Source organism: Acanthaster planci, linkage group LG19 (genome assembly GCF_054643075.1).
Source record: "Acanthaster planci isolate LZ-2023a linkage group LG19, COTS_SCS, whole genome shotgun sequence".
NCBI lineage: Eukaryota > Metazoa > Echinodermata > Asteroidea > Valvatida > Acanthasteridae > Acanthaster > Acanthaster planci.
In genome coordinates, this window is record NC_141795.1 from 8837357 (window position 1) to 8851052 (window position 13696).

The 13696-nt window shown below is 42.0% G+C and overlaps 1 protein-coding gene across 3 annotated transcripts in view; it reads right to left on the minus strand.

Moving 5' to 3' along the window:
- Nucleotides 1–209: 209 nt before the first annotated feature.
- Nucleotides 210–13696, minus strand: part of LOC110990148 (uncharacterized) — a 35302-nt gene continuing 21815 nt past the window's right edge. For 2 of the 3 annotated variants that reach the window (XM_022254998.2, XM_022254999.2), the window contains one exon: nucleotides 210–6076. In XM_022254998.2, the coding sequence (XP_022110690.2) occupies nucleotides 4702–5439 (738 nt within the window). In that variant the 5' untranslated portion in view covers nucleotides 5440–6076 and the 3' untranslated portion in view covers nucleotides 210–4701. The remainder of the gene's footprint in view (nucleotides 6077–13696) is intronic. The other variant, XR_015423360.1, reaches the window with a different exon arrangement.

Genomic DNA, 13696 nt, shown 5'->3' on the forward strand with positions numbered 1-13696 from the left:
TTTAAGTGAAGCTCATGGCGAGAGTTTGTGCTCTGAAGTCTTCCCTCCCACTCTTAACGAAAAAACGGTAGTTAATGACATGTCGTTCACGTCTTAGAGTGACTAAAACCCTCCTGAAAATTAGATGAGCAGTATTTTGTCTCAGCAATTTTTTAACCTAAAGAAGGGAAAATTTCAACTGAAATAATCTGACAACTTGACAACCAAACTGCAAAAGCACATTTTCATGTTTAATGCTTTCATTTGACACGGACGATACTGAACAGTGGGAACAAAAAAGGAACTTCAAAATTCACTGACTGTAAATTCAAAAGGTTCAAAGGATACTTTTAGATACATCATTACATGGAGTAATTAATACAAAAAATATGAATAATGGATAACCAGGTGGGATATAATGGGATATCACAAATAATACATATTCATTATACAATTTGGATTAAATTTTAGGAGATAAATTTCATAAATTCCATAAACTACACTTTAGATTACTAGAATAATACCTCTGTAACTTTAGACATAACGATTTGGCTGGAAAGTTCAGCAATTACAAAAATAGCTGGGTGCAGCCTCTTAAAATCGGAAAACCTTGGGAAAAGTGCAGTGTATCCATTCTGCCCCTCACGTATAGATAATAGTGTGGATTAAAGGATATTTGCAAATCACTGAATGAAGGCCTCGTCTTTCGTCACTTTGATTTATGTACTTATGTACACGTACTCCTAAATACTGGCCATAATACTTTTGCATCGGCTCACGTGTACCAAAACAATGTGTTTATCTTTAACAATGAAAACAAAACAAAAACAAGCTACAATTGGCACTGAGGGAAATTGCAAACGATGACAGTTCCTCCAAGAATTTTTCAAATTCAATTTAAATGACCACCATATAATATAGCAGTGGTTGGTAGCCAATGTACAAAAATTGACATTTCAAATGTAATTTCTGATATGACTGTCATAACTTAACCTTGATTACAAAACATATAAACATAAAATTTGTACAATTGCTGATGCTGTGAATTTGCATTGATGAAGAGGCAAGGTTCTTTACGAAGAAAACAAAAATCAACAAAATAACCAGAGAATCTGGATATGTACCCAAATTCCCCCGCAAGCATCAATTCCCCTGACTCAAAATTTCCAGTACACTTCATCACTACCAACCCGAGCTGCGTGCAACGCAAACTGCATTCTGTGGCCAGTGCTAAAGGTATTCCCATGGAAACCACCGTTACTTGACTGGCCGTGAAATTTGGATAAAGTCACTCTCCCTGCATCTGCGCCGACAATTGCCGTGAATTGTGCATGAATGCATCACTGTAAATGAGAGAGCATTCACAGTCCGCATTGTAAGAGCAAGTAACATGCATAATTAAGTGGGTTTGGGTTTGCAGACGCCCGGAAACCAACCAAAGTCATTTTTCAGGACAATTACAATGTTTATGAGTCAGAGGTACATGTAAGGATATCTATACCAGTTTCCCTCAGATGCTAATGGAAGTGGCCTGGGCGAAGAGACGAGGCCGTCAACCATTCAAAGCACCCGGAGGTCAACTTGGTCTTACCAGTGGATATTCACCTAAACAAATGAACCTGCATATATCCAGAATTAGGGGGGGGCATGATTAATGGGCCGCTGAATATTTTATCCATTATTGCCCAGGAAATAGTCAGCAGCAGAAAGGAACCATGCAATAAGCAAGTTGCAGGGAACTGTTTGGTATAATGGAACCAACATCATTGTAATGACATGCAACAATTAACGTCAACTGATGAATGATTTACGTTGACAGACACCTGCAGTGTAGAAATTCCTGTTCCTTAAAGTTTCAGATAAACTTACTATGTTCATGTACAGGGTACCTTGCAGTCATGCACATTGTGGACATACAGTGTACAGATGCCGAGTTCATCTCTGTAAGATCTCAGGACTTGTCATGAAATGTGGTAAAATTTTTTATTTTTAGGGACCTGGAGGTGTCTATTAAAAGCAACAACACCACTGCTTTGAAGAGTGCACCAAAAACCTATAAATACAAAGTCTTTTGATGAACATCAGAACTGCTCCAAGGTTCATTATGTATTACTCTAGGAAATGAGCCCGTATTAAAGAAACCTAAGATCAATGGAAGAAGTATGACGTGACCACTTCCAATATCAATTCTGGTAACTCTTCTGCTGACGTAATTCGTAGCATCGAACCCCGGGACAGAGATCTGATAGAGGCACCGCGGCACCAAGTTCACAGTTTGACGGCCTCGATATCTTGCTGATTGTTAAACTACATTTTCTTCTCTCGCTTTCCAGAGGATGACATGCCACGAATATCAATTCAGCAAGGAATTTCTTCAGGCCAATGGGAGGGTTCCTCTTTGTTTTTTTCCAATCTGTGTTTGTGGCCATTTGACTTGCCTGGTATGAGGGGTACAGCTGTTGCTTCTCAAGGTGAGAATTTGACAGGATTTTTCCAATTGCCTTTTTTTTTCCCCACAGGAGGAGGGCTTGTACCGGTATTTCAGTGGTCAAAGCAATGCATGTTTGTGTTCAACGTGTAGGATTTGTGTTTTCAAACAACCAAAGTGTTTGGGCATTTTCGGGAACAGTGTGAAGATCCACGTAACGAGGCAAAGGATGCCTTAGAATTTCAGTGGGCTGCACACATGCAAACACCATTCCACATTCAGTTCAGATATGTGGCTATAAATAATATGGAATACATAGAACTTTTAAAAAACAATCGGGGGAGGACTGTACATAAAGTTACCAAATACTGATGATATGTATCAGGTGACGCTTGTGTAAGAACCGACATCTCATTCCCCACTTGCCCAAACATCACTTGCATGAAGCATTATGCTTTATGAACATCCAGGTTTGGGAAATGATGACTGGGTACTTTGTTGCTACATGTAGATCTAAAAATAAATGGTATGGCTAAGCAGAGGATGAGCGGTCGTATAGGGTATGAGCCTGAAGGATTTCCTGTTCTTCATCCGGGTTTGCACAAAGCTGTCGGGCAACGCTTCAAAATAATTACATGTTTGTATTGAAGGATTTTCCGGCTACAATTGCAATGAACCATACTGGGTAAAATTCTGCAGCCCTTTACCAGTTACAATACCCTGCAGTCTCTTGTCTGTCGAGACACTCGTGTGGAAAGACCAGTGGAATTGCTCAAAACAAATGCCACCTTAAATAAATTGAGCCAGAAAAACAGATACATCATGAGCACGTTTCAAGAAAAAGATGTACCTATCGGTAACTCCAAAGCCCTTGGATTGCTGAAAAATGAAAACGTTATCTTTTTTATTTTGTGCTGTACAGATTGAAAACGTGCTACACGTAGGTGTACATTGCATGTCTTAATCAACATGGTAGGGGAGTCACAGCAAAGGTACTATTAGATTTACACCACCTGGAAGGATCATTACTGACAGGAGTACAAATATGTGATCCATGCAAACAGGAATACTGGTACCCGGCACACTGTTTGATTTACTGACTACTGATACAGTTTGGGTAACATCACAATGAAAATAGAGTTGATACAAAGGGCTGCTCTGTTTTACTGATCCCCAAAATATAAACCATTTAAAAATATAATTAATGCACCCAGGAATACGGAAAATATACGGTTATCTGAGTGAGTCTGTTATGGCAAGTAAACATTGACCTTGGTCTAAAGAGCTTAGAATTACTGGTACAAGTACTCATGCAGTGGAAGTTATATTGATCTAATATTCGTAATACAAAACAGGGTGGCCAGCGACATTCTAAAGCACGGTATGTATCACGTGTTTGTACTGAATGCAATCTGACGTTTACCACTGACATGTTTGTCCCGAACCACACACCGCAGTTGGCAGTGAGCCTCATATTAACGCCAATCCTTCAAAATCCTTGAAAAATTCCGTCGCCCCAATTTAGTGAGCCTCTGAGGACAAACCATCAGTCACAGCCTTATTAATCTTTAAATCATGCACAAATGCAAAATTCTGCTAGGAATTTTATAGTTTTACCACTATGTACAGTGTATACGTACATTCAGCTGAAGAACTCTTGCAAAATTTCATCATATTAAGGCAGCCTCCATGAAAACCAGAGCTCAACAGGTGAAAACAAAAACTGAGTTCAAACTTTCATTTCCTTTTGGAAGAGGTCATGTCAGTTACACCTCCAAAAACCTACTGGTGTTCATTTTTGTCCCCCAGGTCATGTCTATTACACCTCCAAAAACGTACTGGTGTTCATTTTTGTCCCCCAGGTCATGTCTATTACACCTCCAAAAACCTACTGGTGTTCATTTTTGTCCCCAGTGAATAAAGGCAGGGGTGGTACATGTATTTGTTGGAAACCAAACTATTCAGAATCCAGGAAATGAAAATGCAAGTGATATTGTGTCACAATTCAACAATGCAGAATTTATTTCTCCATTTCTGTTCAGTGCACTGTTTTAAGAACCGTGTACGTTGGCATTCATCAAGCTCTAAATTCAGTGACACGGGCTTTTCCTGCAAGTTGTCGTGTGTACATGTAGGTTTTCTCACACATTGAGCTCTGTGTACCGTCCATGGGAACAAGTACTCATTCAGAAAGGGAGTAGTGAAGAAAATAATCATTTTATAAATATGCAATTTTTTTTAGAAAATATTCAGTGCAAAAATGGCAAATGGAAAACATAATCTCATGCTACGAATCAGCTACGACAAACCTCTGGTGCCCGTATAAACCTCCTCTCACTCTGTACTGTCTGGCCGAGGGTCGGCGAGTGCTTTTCCAGGACAGTGGGTCTCCTCTTGATAAGCCGGCCCTTCTGGATGTGCGGCTGGCTTCTGCTTCGCTGCAGCTGGACGGTGCAGCGCTGCGGCGACGGTGAACCGGCGCTGACTGTCCTGCGATGCCCCTTCCACTGGGGCCGGAGCTGCTGCTGTCTGGCCTTCTGGTCAGCTGTCTGGGTGATGGCCAGGTCGTCCTGGCTGACATGGTAGTCCTGCTTGCAAATGGTCTCGATCAGCGGCATTTGGACCTCTTTGCGGCTCTCCTTGCGCAGCAGGTGCAGCCACTCCTCGCGCCGCTCCCAGGTCGAGGTGTTGAACTTGTAGATCTGGCTGGTCTGGTCCTTGAAGGCAATCTGGAAGCTGAACTCCCCAACGGGGGCGATTTTGCCACCCCGGATGTTAAAGAATCCCCGGGGCTTCTTGTGCGCTTTGTCCGTGTACCACACGATAAAGGGGCTGGAATCGTTGGTGTACAGGCACGCATAGATGATCTTGGGTTTCTTCTTGTTCCGACGCCAGGGTTCATGGACTGACAGCTGCCCCTGGAGTATCATGGTACTCATCTGGGAGCTGGTAAAGAGTGCATGCATATCCACTTGTGGCCGAGGTGGCCCCGAGCCACGCTTTAGTAATCTCATTAGGAAGTTGGAAGTCATGGTTTTTGCAACCGAGAGACAAGCTGCAAGCCCGTCTGAATCAGCAGAAGATGACGTCCAGCTCCTCTTGGCTAGTGACTTGGTCCCCCCTACGTGGTGATGCTGTCACTGATGATATCTCCACCTTCCAATAACCCTGTGCGATGTGTATGTGGTTCAGCTAAACAACAGGAACTGGCACTACGTAGTTCTCATTTCCTGCACACTTGGCCTTTGGTTTACAAACCCATCTGTCCAAGGCTGTCAGTTCCTCTCACCATTTCAGTGCTTCCACCTTGCTGTCTCTCGTGCATAGATAATCACCACTGCAAAGGTTGTCAAATATTGCTTTTCGATATCACTAAAAAACAATCATCCACGGCACATGCTGCATATCTGATCATCTTTCTGCACTCCTTGTCTCTCGCTTCATTTTTTGATGAACTCCACTGAAAATGAACTCTTAAATTTATCTCTTCCAGAGAGCAGTTATTCCACAATTCGATGTTCTCGTCTTGTACATATACACACTCTTATTCTTGATCAGGCAACAATCCTTACAATCAAACTGCTATATGTGTGCACACAACCCAACAACACATGGAAGAACTCGGCTGACGTGCCATCTACCCTCTGTGAATGCTGAAGTGGGAGTGACCTGCACAGAAGAGGAAAAGACAGCAATATATTATGCGTGAATGGACTCTTCCATTTTGATGGGAGGGGAGGCGGGGAATGGACAAATCCACCAAAGGGAGAGGGGATGATCACGAGTGCAGAGCATGGACAGGGTCCTTCCCATCCTCTGTGCTCTCAGGACACAGTTACATGGTAATTCTGTGTGGGTAAATCGTGTTAGCAGAGCCTCACCAGCACTAAAAGCCTAGTAAGTGACTTAGAGGGATTGGATTCCGGGTGGGATTATGGAATAGACCGAACTGCAGGGGCTAATTCCTAAAAGGAGACCGACAAATCATTTGTGACAGCCACTTAAAGAGTTCCTAAATGCTCTGTGATCTAAATTATGCTTTTGACACTCACTTTTACTGAAAACAATATGTGACACTTCTAACTGGAACACTGATTCAAACTTGAAATTCTGGGGCATTTTTGTGTAGGTACATGTACTTTCTTCCTCTGTGCAAAAGCCAATAGAACATTTTCACTTCTATTCTTTCCGAACTTTTTTTAGGTCATCAGGCAAAATATGAACAGTAAAACCTTTTCAAAAAGCCCCTTCGTAAATGTCCTGGGACCAGACGCTATTTGGGCTTATAAGCAAACAAACCTTTTACGTAAAATATTTGCATATTTTAAATCCCTGTCATTCAAAGTGGGATATGTACTGATAGTCCCTTAAAACAAACCTTGAACAGATAGTGTTATCAAAAGCATGAAAGCACAGTGACAAACGCGGCAAATGTAAGTTTTTCCCCCTTTAAGATGATATTCCCCCTTCTCACTTAACCCTGCATGTACATGTAACTGTTTTGAATTCTGACAAGAACTGGGCTCTTTCGCAGAACCTCACCATCAGCGGGAGGCAGAATCTGCCCCCTTCCCCCCAAAAAATGTGCCAGATCTCTTTGGAACTTGGCAAGCATACCTACATGTACATGTACACATATGAAGACACTCTTTAAATTTGTAAATGTGCACAGTCTATGAAGGTGCAACGCAATCTGACACACGGATTTGTTGTTATCTCCAAATGGAGTTCTGTCTCTTTTAGGGTCGAATCAATTTCCTTGTCCAGTGTTAAGCCCTCTTCCATAAAACCCAAGGTACCATACAGCATTCTCATACATTTCCTTGTGATGATGTAAATTCCCCGTACCTACACAATTGACAGAGCCCAACTTCCCTTTTGAGTTCAAACGCTTCGCTGGTTCGACAGATAATGCGTCACGGTTCAGTATCACTAAAAAAGGCTTCTAAAGAAGTTTTCTGGTCTTTCCACTTTTCCACCAGCACAAAGAACCTTTTGCTGTGGTCAGAGCCCAGACCCATATTAAATAACTTTGCCAAAGTTGGTACAGGTTCAATCAGCCTGGTGACAATAGATGATTCCTTATCAGTGCTACTCTGCCAAAGTTTATTGGCCTCCACATGCACACCTACCGATTGTACTGGTATATACAGGTACACTGTAAGATGCTAGATGAAGCAGAGATAACACCGAAAATTAACAGAGCTGTTTGGCGGCCAACTAGTCAAAAACAAGTTCCGCTGCTTTTTCTGTGACCGGCATACCATTTCTCTCTCTCTCTGCCATCAGGCTTGGCATGCACAATGTACACACAGGTCATGAAAATGACTGTGAAGCACACCCAATGACACAAGAATGAAATCAAAGTGGGCTACAAATTACAACACAAAGCAAGCCTGTTGGTTTGACTCCATTCCAGGCATACTGCAAACCACCCTAGACCTTACACAGGGCCCCGGGAGAGGTACTGGTACATGTACAGTACAACTATTGACCTATAGATACAGATTTTAAGACCACCAACAAAACTACAGTTCGGCATCGTAAAAACAGTCTGTTTATTGCCAGCATTTATGGCCAAAAATGACAGAACTTTACTAGTACTGGTAGCTATGTGCCATGCTTGTGGGAGACAGCCAACCCAACAGAGCCTTGGTGGGGGTACGCCCTGCACCTGTCGAAACAGCATTTCTCTGGATGTTACATGTATCTTTCAACCCAGCAATCTGATCAAGAATTTTGATCCAGAGAACAACATCGGTGTTCATCTCCCAAAACTTGATCAGCAATTTGGAGAGCTGTTTTTCAGTCACATTAATTTGGTCCTTCCTGAACAGAGAGAAATCAGGATGAAGACTCCAGGAAGGTGCAGAAAATAAACGGAAGCACTGCACAAAATCAAATTAGCACAAGTGGAACAAATGCTGACAAACTGCAACTTTCCAGCAACACCAGGTCCAGAACCTCCATGTGGCTCTCATAAAGTATATCAATAATCATTCCCCGTAATCTGTATCCTCTAAAAATAGGACTAAATTAGAATCAACCATACAAATGGACCCCAAATCCCTACAAAAAAAACAAACAACCAAACAAAAAACTGCATGTGCCTACATGTACCAGTACATGTACATATAATTTTTGTCAACAAACCATTGCGAGCTTTCTGAAAACCCCCAAACTATTGAAAAACAAAGGCTTCCAGCGATGCTGTGCACACTTTGAAGCTATATGTGCATGTACCGGTGCATGTGGGTATGATATACAATGTAGGACTTATATGTGTGCGAAGCCTGGCCTCTCCAAGCAGGGAAAGTGACGAGACTGCTCAAAATTGTTGACCCAACTTTGCCAAATTTCTGACTAGCTGTTCGGTCCAATATGCAAGGCTGTAAGCTACGGTAGTCCTTGACCATTTCATGGGATCACATTGAAGTTGATGCACTCGGACTCATGTCAGTGTCCTCATCCAAGCTGGTAAAAGCTCCATAACCAGACCAATGATTCAACTGAAAAATTCAACAGATTAAAAAAAAGGGCAGATACCGATAAATGCACTGTTTCTGCTCTTACGCACCATAAATCCACTGACCTAATGCGATCCATGATAAAGTTACACAAGACTGCCTAATGTGGCAGTTGTGTCGGCGACTTGAGATGTCCCGTTGGCCGTACACAGAATATGGGAACTACAAGTACACCAGCCTGCACTCATGGCTTTGTTTGGGAGTGACTGTGTCGACTCTTTCACAAATTAAAGCCAGGGAAAATCCCTTTCATTTCCTTTTCAAGACAAACCACTGATAATCCATCCAAAAAAATGCAGAAAAAGGATGCGGCATTGAAACCCTTCTCCATGTACATGTACCTAATACATGAATTAGAAAACTTCCTCGTGGAGCCCGTTCATGCACTGCTGACTCACGTGCCAAACGGCAATAAAAAATGCTCGAAAACATTTCAGCAGATTCATTTCCTTTTCGGAAGGACTGATAACACACATACAAGAGGATCTGGAGTGTAATGCGAAAGCTTCACTTGGCAAATCACCATCCCTTTCAAAAACTCAGTTCTCGTGATCCTACCCATATTCTCCATGTGTACATGTACATGCGTACAGAATATATGCATGTACATGTACATGTACATAGGCCTACACATGTACAGTAACATACTTTCCTTCAAGTTGTCCCCCTTGGCAGAGTGTGAGGAACAACTGCCCTCACACTGAGGGGTGGGCAGTGGAATCAATTTGTCTCTGTCCTTCCCCACAAAGCCCTCCCTGGGAAACATGTGGGCTGGCCAGCTGACATCTAACAGACCCTATACTGGACAACACCCAGCCCAAGAATTCAACTCCCACCAGGGCTGTCAATTTGTAAACACTTGCTGTGTATTTTCACAACACAACTAAACAAACCCACAGCACTGTTTTTACATGTAGGGGTGAGTTGTTTGGCTGATCATTTTGGCATCATAGGACCCTGCTATAAAAATATTCCTGCTTCTCTTTTCGGTAACTTTCTCAACAGAACTACAGTATTTCTTCCCAGTCTCTGCCAATAAGCTGCAGTCATTAATTCCAGTTCTGTGGGCATGTGCTGTACATACCTGCATGGTTTGTTTTCTTCCTGTATCTCCAACTTCGGAAAAACTAAATGGCCACAAAAAATAAGCACTGGAATTGTACAAATTATAATTACTTGTAGGAAATACTTGGGGGCAAGAACAGTGCATTCACAATACGTGGGCTTCAACTTTGATGGAGCAAAGTAGTTTGTCATGTGCCTGGCAAAAGGTCGTAAGTGCGCTTATGCCCTTTTGCAGGAGGCATGATCACAGGAGAAAATGACGTTCCCAGCAAAAAGGGGTAAGAACCACACTATCTTTATTTAGTAAAAATGGATAAAATTTACTACATAATCAACACATGCTGTACAAAAAGCAACCTTTGAACAACCTAATCAATGACTGAGGAATTTTTTTTTTTACTTTTTACAAAGAAATTTTTATATTTTCATTAAAATAAAACAGTTGCATAAATACGTCCGTTTGCTAGGAAAAGTTTTTTTTTGCAGTGATCATGCTTCCCGGCAAAAGAGTGTAAGCGCTTCCCAGCATACGATGTTTCGCATGATGGATTTCCATATGTACAGTATGAGCAGAAAAAGCCCAATTGTTTGAAAGTAATCTTTCAACGAATACCAAATTTTTCTAAGGGCAGTAGAAAGAAAAGATACCACAGCTGAATGAACTGCGTGGGAAGATTTGAAGGTGATTTCTGATGTCATCCAATGTAATGTGGTCAGTGTAATGGGGGAGGGGATGTTAAGTTATTAGCCTTTATCTGGCACTCCAGGAAATTAAGAGAGACTGCCCAGGACTGACTTTCCCTACAGCGCTGCCTCCCGGCAAGCAGCTTGCCCGCCTGCCATTTGCAGTGTGAGAAATTCATTTCGTGGCAAGGCCACAAAACACCCAGAGACCAGATTGAAATCTGAGGACCTGGTCATCAACTGCCAAGCCATGTATCTACCAGGCGCAGCTGTAACTATGGCAATCGATAGAAAAACAACAGGCTCAGAGCTGGAAGATTCAATCAGAGGGACAAGGCAGATGCCCAGCTTAGGATATCAAGGGCAGTTCCTAGAAGTATCTGGTGCAAAGGCTAAATAAAGAGTGTCCTATATCTGTCAACCAAAATTAAAAGGGAAGTACCGTAAAAGCTATTTTGAAATGATATGGCAAGACGACGTATTTTTTGACAAGCTGATACCCTGTTAATCATAGCAAGGTCTCTACTGTACATTGCACAATTGTAATAGTCATGATCAATAACAAATTAACACTCTTTGCCTCAAAGTGCAGTTCTGTAAAAAAAAAAAAAGAGGATAGGCGCACCCTGAATATCAATTTCACCTCGACCTCGGCGCTTCTTCAAATTGTCTGAACCCTTTTCCTGTAACACATGTACTGGTATGTTACAAGAAGAAAAATGTTGCCCATACTTTCTAGAATTTCCACAGATTCAGAAATCAGCATCTGAAAGTTGGTTACCTTCTAAAGACAGTGTCACCACCACCCCCCCTCCAAAATGGTCTACAGTTGCATGTGTTCATCTCTCTGGATACAATGTACAGTACATGTACTGGTACATGTACAGTACAGGTCAACCTGCCAGGAGCAACTCATTTCCTCATGTACATGTGCGTGTTCATTTGTAGGTATGATGACACATGGTTGGACAGGATATGCACAGAGCTAGAGAGGACCTTGTTCTGAGCACTAAATTTGACAGTTTGGGCACAGCTGATTCAACAAGTGCAATGCCATGCAAGGTCTATAATAAAATCATAATGCCAGTGAGGAAAACAAAAAGGCCACCAGACAAGTCTACGTCCAGGTACTTGCCCTAACCAATAGAAGAAAGTCTCCCCACCCGGCACGTCAGAGGACCACACGCAGTCTGTATTGTTGTCCAAGTTTAATTTGCCCAGTGTTTTGTGATTGCGTGCTAACACTCGAGTTGATGCTTTTCACAGTCCCTGGGAAAATTGGAGTTTTCATTAGCAAGTCCACCGGGGAGTAAGCAATCAATCTTGCCTGGACGAGATATTAATATCTGCTTAAGGCTCGGTGGAGTGTTTGTAAACCGGTAAGAAAAAAATAAGCCAGAGCTACATGTATCGAGTCAGCTAGCCACCAGTGGGCAATGAAAGAAATTCAAAAATAAACCAAGGACAGGTACGTGTACATGTAAGGGCAGTTTGCCCTACTGTACATTTCAGTACCGGTGCACGTGCACTGATCAAAACTCATTTACTTCAAATTTGTATCGAGTTATAGGGCTAAGTCAGATCGGATAGCTGAACATCTGAATATTCAACTTGAAATTTGCTGAAATATTTGATTCAGTCATACAGCAAATATTCGGTCAACACAGCCTCAGGAGAAGTAGTTTCTTTATTGATACATGAAATGACATATTATACTCATCAGAGTATCTCAGGATTAATTGGTAACCAGAAACACTACAATTTTGTTTTTCTGGCTTAAGCTTTGAGAAGGCAATTACAAATAATCTGAGTTCTTGTCCTTTTTATTTCATTGTATTGCACCTACATGAACAGAAAATAAATCTGTATATTCAGTAAATATTGAGTATTCAAATACTTGTTTATTTGGCAGAGGCCCATCAAGTTGTTTCTAGAAACTCTCTTACTGACCACTGCAATGGAAACACGAAGCCATCGTTTCTAAAAGTTCCCTGAAGAAAACATGTCCAGTCTCCAAAAACCACATGTAAAATCTGCATAACGATTGACAGGTATTCAAATTGAACTCTGACAAAACACGAGGAAATTCTAATCTTTACGAGACTGATCCAAGGAAAAGTTGCATCCTTGAATTGAATATTCATTGAACGTGAAACCTCTACAACACAAACACTGCCCAGTTTTATGACGTGCCAGTACATAAAAATGACAGAGACTATTCCCCACTGACAATTTGCTACTTCTCCGTACTCTTCAGGCTAGTCTACCTTCCAAGCCCCTTAAAACCTCCTCTGGCTGTTAGACATCTCCAATGAGCCACAGCAACCGGGCAACAGGCTTTATCCCTGCATTTCCCACAACGGGCGACATGAGAGGCAGTCGCTAAATCTCTGACAGCCGCGTCTGATTTAGTACGCCATCATCCCCTCGGCCCAATCGTATCAACATCTTCCCCATCACAAGGCTGTCAAATCTTCCTGCAGTGTGTGAAGTCAGTCGTGCCAAATGCCCTCCACCTCAAATCAACAGCCATAAGATCCTGCAGGTAGGTCTGGGACAGTTTACCCAGGTGACAAATCAACAGCTTGGGGCATCAGATCTGGCAATGTACATGTACCATGCAGATATACAGTACATGTCTATTACATACATGTAGTTGTGAATGATGTACATGTACAATACTACACGTACACTGTACAAGATCCTAGAGGGTATAAAACTACCTTACACGTACACTGTACAAGATCCTAGAGGGTATAAAACTACCATACACACACACTGTACAAGATCCTAGAGGGTATAAAACTACCATACACGCACACTGTACAAGATCCTAGGGGGTATAAAACTACCATACACGCACACTGTACAAGATCCTAGGGGGTATAAAACTACCATACACTCACACTGTACAAGATCCTAGGGGGTATAAAACTACCTTACACGTACACTGTACAAGATCCTATAGGGTATAAAACTACCATACACGCACACTGTACAAGATCCTAGGGAG